General features: G+C 39.9%; 1 protein-coding gene across 1 annotated transcript in view; it reads right to left on the bottom strand.

Moving 5' to 3' along the window:
- Positions 1-523: 523 nt before the first annotated feature.
- Positions 524-26,500, bottom strand: part of SH2B2 (SH2B adaptor protein 2) — a 150,332-nt gene continuing 124,355 nt past the window's right edge. The window contains exons 3-9 of the mRNA XM_077480527.1: positions 25,625-25,726; positions 20,992-21,083; positions 19,390-19,484; positions 19,092-19,265; positions 14,020-14,210; positions 9,321-9,492; positions 524-1,560 (exon numbers count right to left, since the gene is read on the bottom strand). Of these exons, the coding sequence (XP_077336653.1) occupies positions 1,262-1,560; positions 9,321-9,492; positions 14,020-14,210; positions 19,092-19,265; positions 19,390-19,484; positions 20,992-21,083; positions 25,625-25,726 (1,125 nt within the window). The 3' untranslated portion in view covers positions 524-1,261. The remainder of the gene's footprint in view (positions 1,561-9,320; positions 9,493-14,019; positions 14,211-19,091; positions 19,266-19,389; positions 19,485-20,991; positions 21,084-25,624; positions 25,727-26,500) is intronic.

The raw sequence follows: 26,500 nt of genomic DNA, 5'->3' as shown, positions 1-26,500 counted from the left end.
GTATGAAATTACACACTGGGGAGTTGATTTACTAAAACTGGATAGTACAAAATCTAGTGCAGCTCAATCAGCTTCTAACTTCAACTTGCTCAATTAAGTTTGGCAAAAGACCCGGAAGCTGATGGGTTTCTATGCAGAGCTGCACCAGATTTTGCACTTTCCAGTTTGAGTAAATCAACCCCTGTGTATTCCTGTTACCCTGTATGCAAAGCAAAATGAAAAGGCCACTATACAAAATGTTCATAAACTGATTTTTGTCAAAAGGGTTGTATTAACATTAATGCATAAATATGTAAAGGTATAAAAAAATTATCTGCACTCCGGTTGTTGCTCTTAAAATTTCTTAATTCTATTGAATAGCCACAGTGAACAAACGCAGATTAAGTCAGTTGACATATTTCAGCCTATAAGGCCTTAGTCATAACCCTTATGATTAAGACCTTATAGGCTGAAACGTGTCAACTGACTTAATCTGCGTTTGTTTACTGTGGCTATTCAATAGAATTAAGAAATTTTAAGAGCAACAACCGGAGTGCAGATAATTTTTTTCTACATTTCTCTACTCAGCCAGCGACTGTGGATCGAGCACCTGGGAGCTCTGCTATCTATGTGGTGTGTGGGTAGTAGCACTGACTTTTCTGTTTATAAAAATGTAAATGTTTTAGCAGATAATCCAAATCAAAATTAATATTTTCCGACATTTTCCTGTCCAGTTATTTCACGGATAATTTCTAATTAATTGAATTACACTCTCTTTCACCTAATGTATACAATATCATCTTCATGTCTTGAGTATAGTGGTCCTTTAAAAGCTTTGAGTCCAGAAAACTAGAATTGATAGAATATGGCAGGCTGCCACTGTTCACTTCTCCTTCTCAAAGTGCTAGCTGTCTTGCTGACCCAATGATTTACATGCTTTCTTACATCAATATTATGGAACAAGTAGGCAGATTAGGAGTTCCCTGTCTTTACTCTGGACTTCTAACTGCATGCCTATTCCAGGTCAGGATGTAGAAAGTACTTAACCTATAGACAGCCAGGCAACTGGCATTTTCAGGTGGTCAGAAATGGCAGCCTACAGTATTGCTCTCTGTAGTTTTTCTTTCAACGGCCCCCTAATCATATAGTTTCTTTTCACCATTTGGGAAGAAGATTGTGTGTATCATCATAACAACATCTGTTCTTGGAAGAATTCATGTGGCACAATGCTGATATTTGAGTTAAGGAAAACTAGTAGTGATGTGGTTTAAAACAAGATTCATCAGTAGAAAGAATACTGGTTCTCTACGGCTCTTGTGCGGCTCCGAGACCCGTCGCTTTCATGGTAGTCTTCTGTGCTTCCATTTGGTGATTCTAGCAAAAGCTCTGCACTGTTGCTTCGGCTTCTGGCAGCAAGGGTCCCATCTACTCTGTGATATACTGGGTGGCTGCTGGCAGTGGGGTTGTCTGGAGGTGTCACAGGTTGCACATTACTTGCCCCAGAGCTGGCGAAGTAGTGCTGTGATTGGGTGTCAGTCCTGCAGCTCTGTTGCTGGAAACTAGGAACAGCAGGTCCAGGCTCTAAAGCAAAGAAAAAAAAAAGCGATCCATTCTTTCATTTGTGTAAACGGTATCCTCATGGTCAATATACACAGATTCAAAATAATTAATTATTTTACTGAAGGCTCTCTCAAAATGTAATTGGCTATGAAAGGCATGCCATGTTACCCTAAAATCAAGAGCACCCTTTTTTTTTCCTACCTCACTCACAAATCTCCTTTCTCAGCCCCCTTTTCTGTATTGTTCCCAGATGGTCCATATTTTGCAAGATATGTTCATATGTGTAAAATGCAGTAAATGTGTATGTTGCCGTTTTTTTAAAAGTTTTATAATTACAAATGGATACACAATAGTATTATTTGTTTTGATTATACATGCTGGATGTATCTCTCTGTTTATGTTCCTCTTTATGTTGTGTTTAGTTCTCTGTATCTGATTTTTCTATATGTAGGTTATGCTGGTTTACATTTATGCATGCATATAAAACATGAATGACAATCATATAGGTACTCATATACAGCAGATGTGATTTCAAGTAGTTTGCTTTTTCTTTTTTTTTTTTTTTTTTAAAAGGAAGACTGCCTGGTACATATGCTGGCCATACACAGCTTGATTTTACACTGATTCCTGGTAAATCTGATGAAATCTGAGCTTTTGATGACCCGTCGGCATCATCTGGTTTAGCAAACTTCCTTCCAAAAAGGAGATGTGGGGTTGGGACTTTACACGAGGCATGTTGATGTGTATAATAATATATAAAGTATATATAAATAAATATTTTCAGTTGATTATGAATTAGCACACCCTTGCCCCATAATATTTGTTATAGAGACCATTCCATCAAGGGGTGCTCCCATGCACTCCACCCCATTAACCTTCCAGGTCAGGTTAGGTGGTTCTGGTTAACTGTGTCTCATGCTCCGGGGTTGCGAAGAGCTCAGGTCATTTCCCCCCGCTTATCTCTCCTATGCGACGGGGGCGAGGTAAGACCTCAGCTCATCAACGTCATGCGAGCATGCGCCGTGCCACGTTAATGCTGCGGTGCGAGAGCATGCTGTTTCCATCCGTTTTAGCGGAGGGGAGCGGACGCCGACAGGTTTAATGGGGGGTCCAAGGCTCCTGTCCTTGCCTGCTACATGGTTTATATGACTGCAGGGATCCGCCCAGGACCGGGGGTATATCTGGCCTGAGGCTGGCCGACATCTCACTCACCATGCCATTATCATGAGGAATAGATCCCTTTGGTGTTACACTTATTTTCAGTACAGGTAATTGGGGAATCTTTTCTTCTACTTCACATACCTTTTACACACACACACACATACAATATATATTTACATACATCAACAAACACACATAAATTCGCATACAGACATTCATATATATAATTACTGCATATGCACTTATCTACTGGCACATTTCTTTGTTTTTTTATATGTATATTTACACATATTTGATATATATACTTTTTAATTAATGCAATTATTTACACTTCCCAGTCATTGCACATACTCAATTACACTTGCACACACTCATACTCACATTCACACACAACTAAGCAACTCATCATTCTCATTGACTGCTTTTTATCATTTCACTTTATACTTGTACACAGATTTGGGCAGATGTCAATCATGTACACACTTCACTATATGGCATTGTGCAGTGGTGGTCCGACCCACTCCCTGGCTACTGTTTCCCATGGGTCCTGTCTAGACGATCTCCCGCCTCAACCCCGGTTGGGACCTTTTGTGCTGGGTCAATGTTTTATCCCATTCCTTGGAGCTGGCCATAATTTATAGGCTGCTTTGTAAGTAATACTGAAAGTGCTTCTTCTTTTTTCTCTTTTTCTTCTCCGTCTCTTTCCCATCTATGGGGAATAATGGAGCCCTATAGATAATTTAATAATCTATTTATTATTTTTTAGCACATTTATGCACCCAACTCCTGACGATTGGCAACAGGCCGTGAAACGCGTTGAGTGTTCATCTATGGGTGCCAAGTATACGTTTGCCCTGATAACTGTATCATATTACAATCTCTATCAATTTCACATATCATGTAAATCATGTATCAATTATCTGTATATATATTTGATTTTTTTATCATTTATTCTGTCTGTCACAAATCATGCTTATTAATTATTCGCTATTAAATGTATTATTATGATTATATACAGTCTTTATGACTACATTCTGTATCATAAATGTTTCACCGTTATCGGTTTTATTATGCTTATTATTATTTTTATAAATTATCCCCAGGGGATTGTGACATTCAATTTATTTATATATACTTCATATATTATTATACACATCAACATGCCTCATGTAAAGTCCCAACCCCACTTTTTCTTGTTCTCGTATAACTTTAAGGGATGGAGGCATGCTGATGTAGTTTTTCTAGGTTGAGACAGGTCACATTTATGTCTAGCTTCCAAAAAGAAGTCGTGCGTAAAATTCTTGACCGAACAGTGACTGCAGCCAATCTGATAAAGTCACTGTTTAGGAACTTTCACAGCCTCAGGAGCAGCATCTGTTAGAATACAATAGTCAGCCGGGGAGATCCCTCCATCTATGCTGTTTAGCACGGATAGGGGAAATCTATTGATTTCACTTGCTCAGCCTGCTTAACTGAATGAGACAAATCTCAAAGTGTATGGCTAGCCCTAGAGAGATTTTGCCATGAATTACGGTAAAAAAATAACCTGCTGTGGGTATAAAGTACATACCGTACACCTAGCAGTAGCCTCTAATGCCCTGATTAATACCCTGCTGAATGCTGAGCAGCCAAAGTTCTCACACTTTAACCGCTTGCCGACAGCCTCACGCCAATATACGTCAGCAGAAGGGCTCGTACAAGCAAACTAACTTACCTGTACGTTGCCCTTTAAGAGGTGGTCTTATACAAAAAGGAGAAAAACCCCCAATAAAATGTGACTTTATAAGTGACTGAAAGCACAAGTAACAGATATTATTACAATATTTTATTAAATACAAAAATTATCTTTAAATGGTCCACCTCAACCCGCCGGAAAGAGCCAAATAGATGTATTTTGTTTTGTTTTGTTTTTTGTGGACATGTTTATGTGTGTGTCAAAATCAAATAAACGGTGTTGCTCTACCTTAAAGAGGAAGTAAACCCTGATGGGTTTACTTCCTCTTTTTTTCCCTGCAAAGGTAAAGCATAATGGACTACTATGCATCGCATAGTAGCTCATTATGTGTCACTTACCTGACACAGGAGCCAGCGAAGTCGCCGCTGATCCCTGTAGTCCGCCGCGTCCATCTTGCTGGTGGCGTCTCGCAGCTCCGACCAATGACAGCGGCGAAGCCGCGATGACGTCACTCCCGCGCATGCGCACGGGAGTCGCGCCTCGCAGCTCCGCCGCTGTCATACGGCGAGGCCGCGATGACGTCACTCCCGCGCATGCGCACGGGAGTCGACAAATTTGGCAAATCCATTCTTGGATTTGCCGCATTTAGTGCGCATGCGCACCGCTGTCTACGGCGCATGCGCCGTAGACAGCGGTGCCCATTTTCGGGCAAATATCTCCTAAACCATATAGGTTTAGGAGATATTGCTTGGACCTACAGGTAAGCCTTAATCTAGGCTTACCTATAGGTCCAAGTTGTTTGGAAGGGTTTACTTCCTCTTTAAAATATTATGCTAAACTAAAGTGCCTAGTGCATGAAATTAGCAGATTCAGTGTGTAACCCCTAGCACATTTTCCCAAGGGTAAACAATTACATAAAAGTGCAAAGCCAGTATAGCCTGAAAAATTACAAAACACAGGTTATGCAACAACAGCAAACAATGCGGTAAGTGAATAAAGTGTCAGGTGCTTAGATCACATCACAAAAGGGATAGTAAAGTGTCTAGTGCTTAGAAATACATATATCCAAAATCGCATATGTGAAACTCAAACCTCTAATTAGTGCGATAGTAAAGTACAATCAAAATCCTCATAGCCAGAGTAGAATCAAGCACAATAAATAAACAAGTATACCAATACTGACATAAATGTGAATCACACAGTGTAAATGCAGCAAAATAAAAGAAATGAACTTGAGCCTCTATATAGAAAAAGCAAAGTGACACGTGGCTCATAAGGTGCTTCCCCAAATAGAGAGTGCCAAAAACAGTGAATGTAAACTCTTGTGCCTCTTCGGTGCTCAACGCACACCAGGTGGGGTGGCCCCTTACCTTACTGCTGTAAGGTAAACAGCATAGCAATAAAATGACAGGCAATCCAGGGATTGTATCCCTACTCCTGGGAGGTTAATAATGTCCCCACGACTGGTGATGATAGCTCACTAGTTACATTGAGGTCTCATAAGGAAGGAAAAGGTAGGCTCCAATGGTGAAGTATGTTATGAACTTTTATTAATTTAAAAAAGTAATAAAAGGGTATTCACAAACATAAAACAGACAGTTTGCAAATCGAGCAAACAAGCGTTCCGTTCGTGTCACGGACGTCACTTCCGGTGTCCTAATTCCTCCTATTCCAACGCGTATCGTCACATGTCACGTGACTTCATAATTTCCCTGATGAAGTCACGTGACATGTGACATTACGCGTTGGAATAGGAGGAATTAGGACACCGGAAGTGACGTCCGTGACACGAGCGGAACGCTCGTTTGCTCGATTTGCAAACTGTCTGTTTTATGTTTGTGAGTACCCTTTCATTACTTTTTAAATTAATAAAAGTTCATAACATACTTCACCATTGGAGCCTACCTTTTCCTTCCCTATGAGACCTCAACGTAACTATTGAGCTATCATCACCAGTCGTGGGGACATTATTAACCTCCCAGGAGTAGGGATACAATCCCTGGATTGCCTGTCATTTTATTGCTCTGCAGCAGTAAGGTAAGGGGCCACCCCACCTGGTGTGTGTTGAGCACCGAAGAGGTACAAGAGTTTACATTCACTGTTTTTGGCACTCTCTATTTGGAAAAGCACCTTAAGAGCCAACTGTCACTTTGTTTTTTTGATATAGAGACTCAAGTTCATTTCTTTTATTTTGCTGCATTTACACTGTGTGATTCACATTTATGTCAGTATTGGTATACTTGTTTATTTATTGTGCTTGATTCTGCTCTGGCTATGAGGATTTTGATTGCACTTTACTATCGCACTAATTAGAGGTTTGAGTTTCACATATGCGATTTTGGATATATGTATTTCTAAGCACTAGACACTTTACTATCCCTTTTGTGATGTGATCTAAGCACCTGACACTTTATTCACTTACCGCATTGTTTGCTGTTGTTGCATAACCTGTGTTTTGTAATTTTTCAGGGCTATACTGGCTTTGCACTTTTATGTAATTGTTTACCCTTGGGAAAATGTGCTAGGGGTTACACACTGAATCTGCTAATTTCATGCACTAGGCACTTTAGTTTAGCATAATATTTTAAGGTAGCGCAACACCATTTATTTGATTTTGACATATGATTTTTTGGTGGTAGGGCTTATACCTCTGTCGGTGGTTTGCCGCAACCTGCCCTTAGTGTTAGTTTACGAGTTGTATGATAGCGCGGGGATACTCCAATTTTTAGGTTTAGATGGGGTAGATGTGTTTGTGAGAGGAGATGGAGGTAAGGATATGGGAGTACATGGGTATGTACATATATATGGATGGATAAGATTAATTGTGGGGTGTTTTTTTTTTTCAGAACATCTATTTGGCCCTTTCTGGCAGGTTGAGGTGGACCATTTGTGTGACCCTTGTTGGGGTTCATTGGCATTCTGGGTCATAGGAATACCAGCTTGTCGGGGTCTCAAATCATCACATGTCACGTGGAATATCAGACAGATTCAAATTTTATTGGTAATGTAAAAAAACTTGTATATGTCTCTCCATGCTTCTGACTATGATATAAATATTAATGTATTAAAATTCACTTACTACTTACATTTAACAAAATATATGTGTTTTTTATTAGTGGGCTCTGTATAAGGTCTAGAAATACCCTGAAGAAGGGCAGGATCTGCCTGAAACGATCGTCGGGTTGGACGTGTGCTTGAGCCATTTTATGTATCATATTGTGCTGTTTGTGATGATACATTTTTCTAAATTCTTTATATGCATATTTAAAGATAATTTTTGTATTTAATAAAATATTGTAATAATATCTGTTACTCGTGTTTTCAGTCACTTATAAAGTCCCGTTTTATTGGGGGTTTTTCTCCTTTTTGTACAAAATCTATTTGGGATGTGGTGACTGAGAATTTTCATGCGATTATTGGGATTCTTTTTTCCTTTAAGAGGTGGCCAGGGTGCACAGCAAACTCCATGAGTTGAGTCGTGGGTTCCGTGGACTCGATCGCAGTGGAGATACCCGCGATCGCCTCACGGGGAGGAAGAATGGGGAGATGCTACTGTAAACAAGCATCTCCCCATTCTGCCTAGTGACAGTGTCACTGATCTCTGCTCCCTGTGATCAGGAGCAAAGATCAGTGACGTGTCACACGTAGCCACACCCCCCCACAGTTAGAAACACTCCCCAGGGCACACTTAACCCATATACTGTCCCCTAGTGGTTAACACCTTCATTGCCAGTGTCATTTACACAGGAATCGGTGCATTTGTATAGCACCGATTGCTGTATAAACGACAATGGTCCCAAAAATGTGTCAAAAATGTCCGATGTGTCTGCCATAATGTCGCAGTCATGATAAAAATTGCTGATAGCCGCCATTACTAGTAAAACAAAAATGAATTAATAAAACAAATAAAAATGGTATAAAACTATCCCCTATTTTGTAAACGCTATAACTTTTGCGCAAACCAATCAATAATCGCTTATTGCGTTTTTGGTTTTCACCAAAAATATGTACAAGAATACATATCGGCCTAAACTGAGGAAAAAAATTTTTTTTATATATTTTTGGGGATATTTATTATAGCAAAATGTAAAAAATAATGCACAAAAAATAAAAATACCACCGAAAATAAATCTATATTTGTGGGGAAAAAAAAGGACGCAAATTTTGTTTGGGAGCCACGTCGCAACACTACCACACAATTGTCAGTTAAAGCAACACAGTGCCGAATCGCAAAAAGTGCTCTGGTCAGGAAGGGGGTAAATTCTTCCAGGGATAAAGTGGTTAAGGTAATTTCAGAGCTTGCCCTTACTTCACCCTCTTTATATGAATGTGCAGGAGGTATGAAGAAGGTGGGCAAGCTGCATCGCCAAAGCTTTGCCTGTCAGAACTCCCTGAAATCCAGCTGTAAAAGCAGGGTATCAGAACCATTGGGTACCTGTACTTTATACCTGAAGCAGTTTGAAATAGTTTGATTGGAAAAAAGAAAACAAACGGGAGGGTACAAAGTGTCCCTACACAAACATATACAGAAAATTGGTGTAATAGCAGTTATCTGCCAAGTACTTTAAATTTATTCATGTCAATGATGTCTGTTCTCTCCAGAACCATGCACTGCAGAGCATTTAGAAAAATTATGCATATTGCAGTTTTGGGTTTGAAACCTACAAATTACCCTTTGAGTCAAATGAGTGTAGACCTATAAAGATCGCATTGTAGCGCATATGACAGCACCTGTTAAATCACAGGCAATGTTGTCTTACCAAGAACTAAGTTAATAAAATTCTGATTAATTTCTCTTAGTTTTTGTAGAAGTAATTTGTAGCTATTACAGTAAATTAAAAATATTTATTACGAGTTAAGATTTTGAGCTATATAATTACATCCTGGGAAAATGTGATAAATGTCTTTGAATACCAGTGAATAGTAACATAAATAAAAGCCTCACCAGGTATCGGATGCTGTGGAACAACATAGCTGTGCAGGGTGATGTCAGCAGAGCCACCAGATTCTAGGGGTATCGGGTGAGAGTGAAAATGTTTCAGCATATCAAAAATGGTCTGGAACCAGAGGTGCTGTACATGACATTGTCCGTTCTCATTCAGAGATAATCGTAGGTGCTGAAAAATTAGAATTACAATACAATTACAATATACAAAAATATTAGCTTTTTGTCAGATCACTTTAAAGAAATTAGACCCCCCTTCCAAATCAAGGCAACAAGGAACTATGAAGCAGAAAGGACCTGCATTTTCACAATTTCATCCCCTTCGGGGTGTAGAATCTTGACTGAAAATTAAAGTAGAACTATAAGCAAGACTTTTTTATTTTAAATAGAGTAAGGGAGGGTCGTGACCTTGACACATTTTGTTTTGGCATCTGTGTCCCATTGGGGAGATTTCCCTTCACTTCCTGTCCCATAGCCAAAACAGGAAGTGAGAAAAAAGCACTGCAAATTAAAGGAATCATTGGGCCCCCCAGGTCATCATAACTAGTGTCCCCATTGGACAATTTCCCCTCTATCACCCTTCTAGGGACAATCCAAATTTGGGATTTTCTTTTATTTTCACTTCCAGTGACAAATAAAAATTTAAATGGTAAACAGGACAAATAGAGGCACAGACAGCAATAAAAAACCTAATAGGTATTTTAATCCCTCTCCAAAACTGAAAAAAGGTTTTGCCTTTAAATTATATTTTAAAGTCCAGTTTGGGCAAAAAATATAAAATGTTAGTCCTAGCAGCTCTTAAGAATTAAAGAGCAGTATTTATAAAGTATTTTTATAGGGCTGTTACTGATTAATTTTCGTGTTCGATTAATTGATTTCTTAAATCGATTAATCGACTAATTTCGATTAATTATAACGCACATACAGATCCAACTACTTTTAGCTGATCTCCTTGCATTGCAACTCTGCATTAGTCAGTGGTAAATGTGGTATACACTATATACAATTACCCGACACTAGTTAGTTTCCACAATCCATGACTTAACTTCACAGTTCACACAAATAAGTTTTAAATTCAAACTATAGCACTGACGTAAGTAATTTTTTTTTTCACAGTAGCATGACAATCCCTCCACCTCCAGTCTAACTAATCACTCTCACCATATGGCATGGACCCCTGGGCAAACAGGTGGTCATGCAAGCGGGTATCAAAAGGGTTAATACGGACCATAAACTTCTCTCACATCTCCTTAGATCTCAGCAAGGACGCCAGGTCATGGGTAGAAAAGATCAAAGTGCTCACCGCTTAATTATAAGATTAAATTTTTGTGTTTAAACACAAACTACTCACATAAAGATGATAAAAACACAGCATGTAAAGCTGACAATCATGTTAGTTTCGTTGGGCAGCAGCGGCTGACGTCATGCGTAGCTCCACCCCCGTACACGTTACGTTCAATCAGAACTTCAACGTCACCAGACTCCTCCCCCCTTCCCTTCGTTAGCAGACGGAGGCACTTGGGGAAGGGGAGAGGAGACCAGTGACGTCGATGTCCGTGACGTCACCGGATCTCCGACGGAACTCCCTGAAGACCCGAAAGCTGGCGGAGAGGTGAGTACCGATCAAAAGAATTTTGATTGATCAAAAAAATGTATCGATTAATCGAGGAATTAATCTTTAATTTCCACAGCCCTATATTTTTATTTTGGGTATTGAAAAACGAATTGTTTCCTCTAAGGAGGGGACTTTCAAACAGGATGAGTGGCCAAAAAAGAAAAGTAAATAATTGATGTATAAGGCATATGATAAAACAATACAATTTTTTTTAATCATAGTAGTCAAAAATATTCAAAAGTATGAACATATACACAATATAATGGACAATACAACTTACATGTTTATAGGAAACTGGAAAAACACATTCAATATATTGTCATATACAGATCACGATTATTTCGCTACGCCATATAGCACTGCAGCAGAAATAGAAACCCAACACGTTTCAAGATTTTTTATATGATTAAATACTTAATCTTGAAAATCTTGAAACGCGTTTGGTTCTCTATTTCTGCTGCAGTGCTATATGGCATAGCGAAATAATCGTGATCTGTATATGACAATATATTGAATGTATTTTTCCAGTTTCCTATAAACATGTAAATTGTATTGTCCATTATATTGTGTATATGTTCATACTTTTGAATATTTTTGACTACTATGATTGAAAAATGTTGTATTGTTTTATCATATGCCTTATACATCAATTATTTACTTTTCTTTTTTGGCCACTCATCCTGTTTGAAAGTCCCCTCCTTAGAGGAAACAATTCGTTTTTCAATATCTATGCTTTTTGGGATGTGGTTGAGTAAGGGCCATTCTTTGATATTATTTATAACATTCTTTTAAATTTCTCCTATATTTTTTTCTCACATTGCATTCTCCCCAATAGGCAAACTCTCAATTACAAAAGCTTTTGTTTATATATGTTAGGTTCTATGCATGGACATTCTTGTTTGCAGATAGCATATGACCCCCTAGGATCCCTCGGAAAGTTATTTTTGGGTTTCTTTTTTGCTACCTGGGACATCACGCATGTAACCTGCATAATCTTCTTGCATATGTTTCCTTTTTACTATTTTTTATTTTTATTTTTTGCTTTATGTTTGTTCATTACATAATGTAACCATCTAACTGCTGACCTGACATGTTGGATTGAATAATAATAAACCCTTTTGTAAAAGAAAAAGTAGAAAATAAAAGAAAATATCAAGTGCTATGTTTTTATCATGGCTTCAACCTTTTCATTTTGCAGGAGTTAAAAAAACAAGGTCTACTTTCTCTATGAAACCTTAAAGTGGTTTTAAAGGCAGAAGGTTGTTATATTAATGCATTCTATACATTACAATAAAAAACCTTTTGTGTGTAGCAACCTCCCTAATACTTACCTGAGCCTATCACTATCCAGTGATGTACACAAGTGTCTCGGCTGTCCGGGACTCTCCCTCCTGATTGTCTAAGACACAGCAGCAGCACCATTGGCTCCCCTGCTGTCAATCAAAGTCAGTTAGCCAATCAGGAGAGAGAGGGGGGCCGAACCACAGCTCTTTGTCTGAATGGATACACAGAGCTGCGGCTCGGGTGCCCCCTTAGCAAGCTGCTTTTTTTTTTTAGCCCTGCTGCGGGCAAGAGTTTACTTGTCAGATGGAAGCATTTGGACAGCTGCGCTGCCACCCGAATGCTTTCTCACACCCCGGTAAAGTGCTCCCCCCACAGTGTGCCCCCGCAATGTATCCTGGGCTCTGCTTACCCATATGCGGGCCCAATACCAGCATAGCGGGTGCCGCTGGGTAGAGGGAGGGAGGAGAGTGGATACAAGTCCGCTCTGCTCCCTATCTTGTTCCTGACCCGAAAGCAACATGTATGACATCCCATCCAGGTCCCTGTTGACTGTTTCCCCCAATAATTCTAGCACCTGACCTCCTCCGTAACGCTAAACTGATGACCTATAGAGAGCTTTTAAATCGTCACCTACAGAAAATACAGGGTACTAAAGTTTGTCACCATTTTACGGGCGCAAGCAAATTTAAGGTTTGACATGTTGGGTATCTATTTACTCAGTGCAACCTCGTCTTTTATATATTACCAAAAATGTTTAAAATGTATTGCCTTTTTGTGCCCCCTAAAATTAACTTTAGTGTGTTGTTTTTTTTTTTTAACTGAAATTTTGCATTTCCTAGACCTTTGTGGTATTATCGTGTGACATAAAAAACTGGAACTACCACAATACTATTCTTTAGGGTGTCTGTTTCAGTACCGACATCCTTTGTGGCTGTTGGTTCATAGCTCTCAATAAACGACTACAATACTGCCGAGTGCTGTAGTAGTCCATTGATTCTTCTTGTCAGTGTAAAACTGCCTGCACGATTTATGAGCAGACAGATTGCACTGACAGTCTGCAGGAGTCCTGCATTGCTGGTTTTGGTTAAATATATATTTTTTTATTAGTAGATAAGATAGATTGATATAAGAGACCAGTAGATTGGGATTCTTGGAAAAGTCGTTTTTAAAAAGATTTCCACGCCCCTGATGCATTGAAGATGTCATGTCATGCACAGAAGAATTTAAAAATGCTATTTTATTTTAAACTAAATTTAGTTTACCTTGCTTCACACTTTACTAACTCAGGCTCAGTGCTGTAAGGTGCTGGGTGGCTTTGCAGCTAAACTGCACAATAGAATGTAGAAGAACACATAACACTACCCTGGTAAACTTTGGCACCCCACAATGCAGAACTTGGTGCTTAAATAGCCACACTGGCCGAACTGTGAGAGCGTAAAGGAAGCAAACACAGGGTAAGTACATGTACCTTATGCTTCAATAAAGCTTTTCCTAATATTATCAAGCTACATATTCACTTTAAAACATAAAGTATGTAAATTATAACAATAAACATCTCTTATTTGCAAATGTTTTGGTTTGTTAACAGTCTTGGTATATTGTTATAGCTCTCAATAAATGCATCCATAGTACAGGAAGTATGTTACTGGCAGGATCACAGGTGAAAATAAACAAAAATTCATCCAGTGGATTGACCACATTTCTTTTCCTGTGTAGAACTTACTTTAAAGAATACAAATCATCAAATAACAGTTATATCACGGAGAAGCAATTTTAAAGTAGTATAAATAAAGTGCTTGCCTTTGCTTTGCCTTGAAAGTTGAATGTCAGCACATATTCTCCTGGCCGGGTTTCACTTTGTCTGATGACAAAGAGTCCGTGGCTTCGGGTTCCACCGGCAAGTACAAGTTGAGCAGCCTTGATCCTTGACAGTGTCCCATGGAACCAAGGATAATCAAAGAGATTTATTTCAAATTTCTCACCATCATCACCTATTGACACAACAAAATTACATTTAAAAGTAACAGTAGAATAACATATTTTGTTACTTACATGTTATCATTCCTATGGAAATGTAAAAGAAGACGTTTAAATATTACTGATTTCTGCCAACGCTTACAAAATACATACTTATAAGGGTTTCTACTTTAAAAGCAGAACTCCAGGGAAAAAAAAGTAGAACGATAAAATGAATAGCCAAATTAAATATAAAATAATAAAATCAGCTTTTGTTGCAATAGTAAAGCTTCAATCCAGACATTTACCCTGCAGTCCTTTTTTGCCCCAAGATGTCCTCAGTCTAAGTTGCATTACTGAACCCATTTCCTGTGAGCCCAGGTCGTGCTGGACCCACCCCAGCCTACAACAACCTTTATGAATTCCCCTGAGTATGTGTAAGTTGTATACAATATGTATGTGATTTGTCTAATCTTCCAAAGAATTTGTAATACTGTCCAGTCAGTGTTGTGATATACCTTTACTAAAACAGCACAACATGGAGGGGGACCCTTCCAGTGTTTGACTTTGGAAACATGGTGGTGCCACTTCCCAGCTCACAACCTTCCAACTGGGCAATAAAGGGGAAGCAGCACGCCGAAAATCATCGACATGTGAAAAGAGGTCTCCTAGTTCTGTCCCTTCATCTTCCAGTCTTAGATTGGCCAGGCAGTGATGTCACTCTCGTAAAAAAAACACACAAGAGTCACATCATCACAGCACAGAGTGATTTTGTAAATATGCACTGAGCTGTACATACACGGCTCAGTGTACATTAGCGCAGACAAGGAGGAAGGAGTAGTTCTTCTTTCATAAAAATACCACCTATTCGTGTTTTCTTTAGGCTCAATTTCATGTTAATTATATTTTTATATCTCATGGGCATTGAGATATAAAAAGGTAGTTTCTAGTTTACCTGTAGATTTATCCAATCCTGCGTTTCACCATTTATTTAAAGCAACTTTGTCAGGGGCATTAAAAATCCAAGCAAAGGTTTCTTGTAAGGGAAAAGGTATTATACTCACCAGTGGCCATGTCTGCTTCTTCTTCAAAAGCCTGTGTTCCCAGTAGTGTGCCATGGCTCATTCTCCCAACTCCTACATCACTGCTGAGTCCTGTAGTGATGTAAGGGTTGGAGCAAAAAAACACAGCCCAGTAGGGATACAGGCATCCAGCATTAGTGTTTGAGCATTTGAATGTTCCAATGTTGCAGACACTGACTGAGGTTGCAGTGATGGAAAAGATGGGAGGCAGTACCCCTGGGTACCGGGGAGGTGAGATCAATACTTTAAGTCTCATTTACATGTGCAGTGGGATGTACCACTTTTTGTCAGACAATCCGTGTTGGATCTCTATTCAGAAGCAGTGGAAACGTGGCTTATCAGAACTATGTTGCCCTTGGATGCCTGTTTTACCACTGCCGCAGCACATGCATTACACACAGTTGCAGTGCTGTCCCATTCACTTGAATGGGTTGCGTTTGGCAGAGGTCAAAATGTGACATGTTGTAAAAATTTTACAGCGCTGCATTGAAAACTTGGATCAACCACCTATTTTTACAGCCCCCCAGCTGCATGGGTGAAAGAGGATTTAGGGCCATGTCACACTAGCAACTTTGTGGCACCTACAAAGCTCTTGTTTTTTCTCTGGCATTTTGTAGCTGCATACAGATTTTCTGCTCTATATCATTACAATACTTATCTACACAACTACAAATCAATGATGTGCCATGATCATCAGCAGCTGAATTGTGTAGCATTAGTAGCTACTGAAGGTGGTGATTCTGTCACTAGCTCCAAACACTGCAAAAAGTCAGTCACTTAGGGACTAAGCTACAAATTGTTTGGAATTGACAAATAAATTGTATTAAACGCAATTCATTTTTTCTCTACCAACAAAAACTCTAAGCCTTTGTACACACGGTCGGACATTCCGACAAGCAAATCCGTCTGATTTTTTCCAAAACTGTTGCATACACACAGTCGGACAAAGTTGTCAGAAAATCCGATCGTACTTAACGTGATGACGTTATTTCGTTAGGACGGGACTACGTTCAGGCTAGTAGCCAATAGCTTTGGTCTAGGAATTTGATCTGAGCATGCGTGGCACTTTGTCCGATCAGAATTCTCTACACATGATCAGACAAAGTCCGATCAGATCATGTTGTCGGAAAATTTTATAGCCCAGCTGGAAAACTTGGTCCGTCGGATACTCCGACGGAAACAGTCCGATGGAGCCCACATACTGTTGGATTATCCAACAACACGGTCCTATCGGACATTGTCCATCGGAATGTCCGACCGTGTGTACAACGGCTAAGGCCCCTTCACATTTGTCTGCATCCAGGGCCGATCACTCCCAGGTGATCTCTCCATTAACAATTACATATGAGCAGTCACGACTAGCTGCGGGAGCTGGCAGCCTCCAATTGTATTTAACTCCTCCCAGGGTTCTAGCATGTATTTGCTGTTGGCCCCATTCTCAAGTGTGAACGGGGACTAAGGAGTGCAAATTTGTAGCTGCTTCAAATTGCTGTTACAAAATCGCCCTGGTACCATGGGCCTTACAGGGAGCCTTTACTTGGATTTCTGATTCCTCCTGATTGAACTGCTTTGTAAATATAAATATATCACATTCTGTAGAATACAGCTTATGCTGCTAATTTTATTTGCATTAATTATATTTTTCCAGCCAAGCAAGCAGTACAATAAGATCAGCTAATTCTGATTAATGATCATGTAATAACTCACCCACTAGCATATATCAAATTGCTATATCCAGAGACCTTTATTGATCTGGAAGGATTTATTCTGATGGGCAATGGGTAATTTGTCATCGTGTACATTTTAAAAACTGCTCATGTTGGTACTTTTTGAAACAACATGGTATAACCAGAAATAAAGAATGCAGTGAAGTTCAGAGTTTCTGTGTTGCATAGTTACATAGTAGGTGAGGTTGAAAAAAGACACAAGTCCATCAAGTCCAACCTATGTGTGTGATTATATGTCAGTATTACATTGTATAGCCCTGTATGTTGTGGTCGTTCAGGTGCTTATCTAATAGTTTCTTGAAACTATCACTGTCCCCCCCGCTGAGACCACCACCTGTGGAAGGGAATTCCACATCCTTGCCGCTCTTACAGTATAGAACCCTCTACGTAGTTTGAGGTTAAACCTCTTTTCTTCTAATTTTAATGAGTGGCCACAAGTCTTGTTACACTCCCTTTTGCAAAAAAGTTTTATCCCTAATGTGGGGTCACCAGTATGGTATTTGTATATTGAAATCACATCCCCTCTCAAACGTCTCTTCTCCAGAGAGAATAAGTTCAGTGCTCGCAACCTTTCCTCATAACTAATATCCTCCAGACCCTTTATTAGCTTTGTTGCCCTTCTTTGTACTCGCTCCATTTCCAGTACATCCTTCCTGAGGTCTGGTGCCCAGAGCTGGACAGCATACTCTAGGTGCAGCCGGACCAGAGTCTTGTAGAGCAGGAGAATTATTGTGCTATCTCTGGAGTTGATCCCCTTTTTATTGCATGCCAATATTCTGTTTGCTTTGTTAGCAGCAGCTTGAAATTGCATGCCATTGCTGAGCCTATCATCTACTAAAACCCCCAGGTCCTTTTCCATCCTAGATTCCCCCAGAGGTTCTCCCCCCAGTGTATAGATTGCATTCAGATTTTTGCCACCCAAATGCATTATTTTACATTTTTCTACATTAAACCTCATTTGCCATGTAGTTGCCCACCCCATTAATTTGTTCAGATGTTCTTGCAAGGTTTCAACATTCTGCAAATAAGTTATTGCCCTGCTTAGCTTATACAGAGATTGAACTGTTTACCCCATCCTGCAGGTTGTTTATGAACAAATTAAATAGGATTGGTCCCAGGACCGAACCCGACCATTCCGAGTGCTCCCCATTTATCAACACTCTCTGAACTCCCCCTTGTAGCCAGTTTTCAATCCATGTACTCACCCTATGGTCCATGCCAATGGACCTTATTTTGTATAGTAAACGTTTATGGGGAACTGTGTCATATGCTTTTGCAAAATCCAGATACACCACGTCAACGGGCCTTCCTTTATCTACCTGGCAACTCACCTCCTTATAGAAGGTTAGTAGATTGGTTTGGCAAGAACGATTCTTCATGAATCCATGCTGATTACTGCTAATGATACCATTCACATTACTAAAATCTTGTATATAGTCCCTTATCATCCCCTCCAAGAGTTTACATACTATTTATGTTAGGCTAACTGGTCTGTTATTCCCAGGGATGTATTTAGGGCCCTTTTTAAATATTGGTGCTACATTGGCTTTTCTTCAATCAGCTGGTACAATTCCAGTCAGTAAAAATTAGGAACAATGGTCTGGCAATTACTTGACTGAGTTCTCTAAGTACCCTCGGGTGCAAACCATCTGGTCCCGGTGATTTATTAATGTTAAGCTTCCCAAGTCTAATTTTAATTCTGTCCTCTGTTAACCACGGAGGTGCTTCCTGTGATGTGTCATGAGGATAAACACTGCAGTTTTGGTTACTGAAGTCCCTTGATTCCCTCGTGAAGAATAAATTCAATACCTTCGCCATCTCCCCATCTTTTGTAACCAGATGTACCTTGCACATGGCTGGGTGCTGCAGTCTCCGAGGTCTAGAGAATGTTTTCCAGGGGACATGGTATAACAATATGGTATAACCATAATTAAAGAACACAGTGAAGTTCAGAGTTTCTGTGTTGGATAGTTTATCTTGCTCACGTCTGGGAACTGCAGTCTCCAAGGTCTGGAGAATGTTTTCCTCTGAACATGGTAGAACAATATGGTATAACCATAATTAAAGGACATAGTGAAGTTCAGAGTTTCTGTATTGCATAGTTTACCTGGCCCATGGCTGGGAGCTGCAGTCTCTAAGGTCTGGAGGAAGCTTTCCAGGGGGACGTGTATGAGATGCTCCAATGTGGCATGTTCTCTGCCTCTTGTGTGAGAAGCTACAGCAGCTGGAAGTGTGGCAGATATTGCATCCTGACCACACATATCCAGAGGTCGGTAAGATCCTGTGGGGGGATGTCAAGTGAATAAACACATTGATTGGCTGAACTGAGATAAAAAGTGTAAATTAACGTATATAAAATTCTATAGCGTTTGGATGAAGGATGGTTCCACCACTGCACTGCTTACCTTCAGCAAGAAACTCACAGCTACAGGAGGAGACTCGGCTAGGCAGACATGCTCCCTGCTCACAAGAAGAAAGTTCTATGTCATCCCCACTATCCCTGCAAGAAAGTTACTGTTAGCCATGTTATATTTCAAGAGTTTTTTTTAACAGATAACTTTGTCTTACCAAGCATGCTAATGTACCAGCTGAGTAAAAAAAAAAAAGGGATAGGGATCCAAACCACAATATGGTCTTCATTACCTTTAAAAAACATGTAATTTCTCCTCTGACCTTCAGGATTCATACCCAAGCAGAAGACCCCATCTATAGTGATGAATACCAGCTCATATGTAGAAATAAATGGATTCCACTCTTACCCACTCAAGTTTTACTGCAGTTTGTCCAAATTAAGTCTTACAACTTTTTATCTTTATAATCGTTCATCCCCATGTGTTATGATTTGTTACGGACTTCCTTATAAATGCCCTAAAATATATTTTTCCCTCAGTGAACATGGTGCTTCCTCCCTCACATTGCAGTACTCTGCAGCTAAGAAACAGACACCCCTCATCACGTGTCCCCATGTGTCCTCATGTGGATTGCACAGAAAGATACACTGGCTTGTTACTGCTGAGAGCACCAAGCCTTAGGCATGCCATAAATGGAGCAAATTTATTTCCCGCAACCATGCTTTGCAAGAAAGAAATTTGAGGGGAAAATTCCCTTATCAACACAGACAGCGTTGACAAGGGAATCCCTCCTGCTGAGCAACTGTCTTCTCCCAGCAAGCGAAGCTGTCCTGGTCGGGAGAAGACAGTGATTATCATTTGCAACTGTAACAGCCGCTTGCGATAATCGCTAGCGAATCCGGCAGGCTTGTTGTACCCAAGTTGATTTGAACAGCTTATGTAGGAGGACTTGTTTAATCTCTGTTTATCACTTGAGGCTAGTCTCCTCACTGGTTATATGTAAGGGTTTACAACCACTTTAGGGCAAATTTTCAAGTTCAATTTGTTAAAAATAAACACTGTGCTCTTGCAGTCAAAACAATTCTACCCACATAAAAACATTGCAGGCAAATTAAGGGGTAGGTTCACTTTTATGAAAAAAATAAATGTACATATTTAGCAGGCAAAAAATGTTCACTTATTATTTTTTTCACAGGAGCCTGCAAAACTTTGTACCCATGATCAGTGGATTGCTGGTGCAATGTCAGGCTCCTGCAGACACTGCCTACAGCTCTGTACCTCTGTACAGGTTGTCAGTTTCAGAGCTGTAGAAAGTGTGAAAGTACTATGGGTATGCTGATCATAATGCTCACAGTCCATTGAAGCTACAAGTGCCACAGTGGAAAATGGGTCTTATTCCTTCAAAACTACTCCAATATTAAATGTGACAGTGACTGTGGGGGTGAAGAACCCCTGCCTGCAGTCACAGGGAAAGTGGTGATAAAGGGAAAAGGGGGGTCTGTATCAACATGTTGCATTCTAAATTTGGGTGTAACATGTAACATGTTTAAAATGTGAACCAATTCTTTAAACCTTTCACCTGCACTGCAGAGGCGTTAATTGAATGAGCAGATTTGAGCTATTCGAATTTTCATATGCATGTTGAAATCTGCTTACCCAGGATCAATGCAATCCTGTATGTCAGCAACCCAAGAATGTTTCTGGAGAGAGTCAATGGTTTCTAAGATATATTCTGCACTGTTTTCTACCTGCAAAAGAAAATATTACATATATAAATTACATTATTATTAATAAAAATCTCTCTTCATGTATAGTTTAAAAAAAAACACTGCAATCAATGTGTTAAAACCTGTTATAACTTTGCTGAAACACTTATTGATAGCAGCAAGGGCATGTATTCCAGTTCTGTGGAAAAAAAGCAGCCCTCCAGCTAGAGCACAGTGGTTTCAGAGAATTGCAGAAATCCAACAAATTGAAAATTTAACAATGACAATGAGAGATCAAGATGATAAATATCAGAAGATTTGGGCTCCATATCTAAATTATAGAGAAAGTATGATGTAAAACATTTGAAATATGGTAGAGCAGGCGGGTCGTGGGGGGGAGTGAGGGGGGGGGGATTATAATAAAAACTCTATTTTTTTTTTGTTTGTTTATTTATTTACTTTTTGGGAGGGAAGGGTGAGGGATGGGGGAGGATGACGTGGAATTGAGGTATGGATTGAAATATTATAAGACATAGCTGTTGAAGTTGTAGATATATAACGAAATGTAATGTGAAATCTATGGAAAGAAAAGATGAAAAAATAAAGAATTTATAAAAACCTGTTATAACATCAGAGATACCAACAGCTCCCAGCCCATATTTTAAACATGTACAATCTAAGGCCCGGACTCATCAAGCTGCAATACCATTTAACACACTAAGATACTTAAAGTGAAATTCCTGCCTAACACTAAATAGCTTTAAAAAGGTTCCCTGTGTAGGTATTGCCCCCAAAATGTCACTATTAAAATGGCCGTCTGCCTATATTTATATCATCTGTTGAATTATTCTGTATAAACAGCTGCACATTACGATGGCTGTTTAATGTACTAATTTTATACATACCTCACAGTGGTGCCCTGGCGTTCCAGATGTGACTTAAACATTAAACCTAAACCTGTCGCAATTTATGTAAAGTCTACAGTATGTTTTATTGTGTCAGTTGTATGCCATTAAATACTTTTTTTTTAAAGGTCTCCTCTCCCCTCCTGCTACCTATGCTGTGTAACCTGTGTAAATAAGTGTGTATACTTACCCATTTTCAGCCAGCTCTGATCATGTGATCTGGCTCCCCTGTGTCAGTCAACGGTGACTGCAGGGGAGAGGAGGGTGCACCGACAACAGCTAGGATATGGGAGCCCTTTGGATGACGTGACGGCTCCCAGGACTTCCCAGCTGTTGTTGACTGTTGTCTCCTCTCCCCTGCAGTTGCTGCTGACTGACATGGGGATAACGTGACTGGTGGCAACATGTACAGTGGTCATCAGAATGCAACCCTTACAGACAGCTAAAAAGATCACTGGTGTCATGCTGCTGGCTTTGCCAAGTGGCATGGCCCCCAGAATTAAGCAGGCACCATAAAATGTGAGGTAATCAGCCACAGCTCAAGGAACCCCTGGAAATCTTTGGAGGAACCCTAGTTGAGAATGACTGGTATAGAGCAGTGATCTTCACAATGCGACCTTTTGCTTGCCTTTTTCTGGCCCCTGGGGCACTATTCCACCAACTGACACTATCAATGGGGCACTATTTCTCCCATTAAAACCAATGATGGGGCACTCATGCGGGGCATTTTCTACAGCCTCTAGTCACAGTCTGGCCCTTCTAATGCCTGATGGACAGTAGATTGTCCCTCTTCTTAGAAAGTTTGGAGATCCTTGGTGTAGAGCAGTGGTCATCAACCCTGTCCTCAGGGCCCACTAACAGGCCAGGGTTTATGTATTACCTTGGGGAGATGCAGACTAGAATACTGCAATCACTGAGCAGCAAATGATATCACCTGTGATGTATTTCAGTTATCTTGCAAAGCTGGCCTGTTAGTGGGCCCTGAGGACAGGGATGATGACCACTGGTGTAAAGTATCAGAGGCTGAAACTTTAATTTCAAGAGTGAAAGTTTGGCATTATATATTTACCAACCTCTAACTAAAGCTTTTTCTAATACCAATTATGAAGACCTTTACCACTCAAAAAGTACAGCAGTGACCACCAAGAGTTTTTATACCAGAACCTGCAATCTGGGATTTGACAGATCTTACTATTGATTTTCTGAATGTATGAATACAAAAGCTATTTATATAGTTCAGATTTGGTCTGTCTTCACTAGGACAACACAGAGGGGCCCACCACATGGCTTCCTGTGCTCTGTTTTTATTGACACTGGAGGATAGCAGTATACAGTTTATAAACTCCACATTTAGGTCCAACATTCCACATTCAGATTAAGTCTCAGATTTACAGGGTCCTAACACTGATCATCTATGTCTGCAGCCAAATAAGTTTTTATTTTTTTCTATTTGTAGTAATAGTAGTAGTAGTAGCTACTGTATTAATATTCATAATATCATCACATCGTAAAATAATACTATGCAGTCAGCCGATATATTTCAGTCTGTCTGTTTACGTGTTGGATATCTTATGCATGTTAATTTTCAGATGAAGGTTTTTGTGGTCTGGGTTATCCTTATTTCACCCTGAAGACTTGTTGAGGCTCTTTCACACATCAGGAAATGCCAGTATGCGACCATTCCTCTGCTCACCAAAGGCCTGGCTGGTGAACTATAGTGTGGCTGGCATGTCTGGCCTTAAGTCCCTAGGTGCTAAGCACTGATAGACGATGCCAAGCCTCAGCTTCATCAACATCAGAAATGTTATCCTGGTCATATGCAAGATCCACTCCTTTCCTGAATCATTGGCTGTCAGAAGTTCACATATTTTATTTATCCTGATAACGTAGGGCATGATTTATGGAACATCTAATGGCAGAAACAAAACAAGCGTTTGCTGTCACGCTAATGACCCAGACTGTGAGCAGTATGTAGTACACCCATATTATCACAGTAGAGGCAGAGAGGAAATAATAAACAGATTAACTTGTTTTTCACCAGCTTGCATGTCTAATTGATAACAGTCAGGATATTGAACAGACAAGATGGCATATTGTCCATAAACAGCTTGAGAACAGCTAAACATCTAAACCCAAGAAAAATATGTTCTATATTGCAGCTTACTATTCCTTAGATGTGGCTGCATTTGTTTTCTTTTTTCCAGGCTAAGAATATTTTCTGCAAGTACAGAAAAACACCTATTGACCTTGCCAGAATTCTACTGTCCTTGTATTGCAGAGAGCCTGCGGCGACAAAGCTGCTACTTCATAGATACAGGGCAGTGAGTGAGTGTTGTTACTCTACAGGAAGGAAGGATGTTACTGGCAAGATCACTAGGTGAAAATAAAGGGGAAGGACAAAATACAAATAAAAATAAAATAAATGCAAAACTAAAGCTGGCCATTGATGGATCAACATTTGACTGGTTTAGAAGGGACCAGATTAATATTGATCCATCTATCGCCGTTCCGGCTCTAGAGAAGTCAATCTAATGATTAAAAGTTTTCCAACAGTCCCATTCTAGTAAAGTCAATCAGCCAGTGCCTGCAGCCAATCGGCTGCAGCCCTGATCATTGTATTCTAACAGCAGAGGAGTCACCGCTGTCAGAATACAATAGCACAGAGGGGAGGATTCCCGATCTACCTTGTTTTTGTGGATGAGAGAATGCTAAAAAAAAAAAAAAAAAAAAAAACAGTCAATGCATGGCCAGCCTAAGATGGCCACCTAATCATCCTTGTTCAGACATCATACATTTTATGGCCCATTGATGGCACAATTGTGTAAATAATTACTAGCTGCACAGTTGTTTTTATGTTGCTGGCTGTATAATACAATTTAGCCCTTGCTTTCACCCTTAAAGTGATTCCAAACTTTAATTTTTTTATTTTAATAAACATGTTATACTTACCTGCTCTGTGTAATGGTTTTGCACAGAGCAGCCCTGATCCTTCTCTTCTCAGGTCCTCCAACTTCGCTCCTGGCTTCTCTTCTTCGACGAGTGCACCCATAAGAAGCTGCTTCCTATAGGGGCTCTTCTGCGGGCTCGATCCTGAGCCCTGCTGCCTGCGTCACAACTTGGCTCTGCCCCGTCATAGGATTTTATTGACAGAAAGCCACTGGGGCACATCGCTGGATCGAGATCGGGCTCAGATAAGTAAAAGGGGAGGTGGGAAGGTACTGTGAAGGATCCTGGACACAGCAGGTTTTTATCTTAATGCAGAAAATGCATTAAGGTAAAAAAAACCTTAAGGCTTTAGAACCACTTTGGGTTGGTGACCTATCATTATTAAAATCCACTGCATTTACAAATCTCAGTGCCCCTGCTCCCTTTCATTCATTATAATTTTTTTTTTAACCCTAGTTTGTGAAAGATAGCAACATATAGCACTATACATCCACAATCAAGTGTGACACGTATTTCCACGGGTTGAAGAAAGGGGCAACTCCCACCCAGCTCTTTTAGGGGTAACAGCATGTTCACTAAGTACAATGGGTGGAACCATTGTGTGCAGTGGCTTTAGCTGGTGTTTGGGATGCCCTGGAAGTGCAATTAGCATGACATGGGCTGGAGAAATGCATTTTTTTTTCTTATTCAGCAACAGATATTAATGTAACAATATAGTTTGAAACAATATACCTTTAAAACAAATGTGTTGTCCTTGTCAGGCATTTCCAGCGGCATTGTAGTGCGGACCTCGATAATTGCAGAGAGTGGAATGCTTACTTTAGGTTTGGAGGACTATAAAAGAAAATTTAACATATCAAAAATTACTTATGCATGTTGCCATAACTGGTAATAATTAATATGGTTAATTATAACAGAAAAAAAACGAGAGACAGAATTCTTTGAAGCCTAACTTCGGGCTAATTTTTTTTTTTAGTCTCCCACTGGACTTATGCAAAGAAAAAAAAAAAATAGACCTTGTTTACATGCTGTATTTATACCAACTGTAACCACTCCCCCTTAAACCACAAAAACAGTGGACAGGGGTGTACATTTGCTGCGGCACACTAATATTTATCCCCACTGTCATGCTCGGCAGGCAGTATTGCCCACCCAATTCGATCCATTCAACTGAATGAGGCCATGATGCAGTGGTGCAAGTTTTTAGGGGTTAAAACAGTCAAACGCCCTCAGAATAGAGATTCACTGCAGATCAACGCAAGAATAAACAAGCCCTTAGTGTGACTAAAGACTTGAAATGACTGTCAGATAGTTATGCGGTTGCTGCGCAGAACATATTTTATATACAGCTGTGTAGATTGTCCCTGTAGCGTCCGTTTTTTGACTGAGTAGCTAGTATGCTTATTAAATAAATGAATATTTATTTATATATATATAGGGGGGAGAAAAGTCTGATGGGGGGAAACTCCCAAGGTATCGCCATACAGAAGTGGATGGTTACATACCATTTGAGCTTGCAGCAAGGAGGTCTTTTAATTCTTCAGATTCTCTAAAAGCCTTCCAAGACAGCTAAGTTTGATGATAGCGGTCGAAGGTGCCCAATTCATG

This window comes from Lithobates pipiens, unplaced genomic scaffold (assembly GCF_037356315.1).
Source record: "Lithobates pipiens isolate NorthernLeopardFrog02 unplaced genomic scaffold, aLitPip1_a1.2 Scaffold_16, whole genome shotgun sequence".
Taxonomy (NCBI): domain Eukaryota; kingdom Metazoa; phylum Chordata; class Amphibia; order Anura; family Ranidae; genus Lithobates; species Lithobates pipiens.
This window is presented reverse-complemented; position numbering and strand designations above follow the sequence as displayed.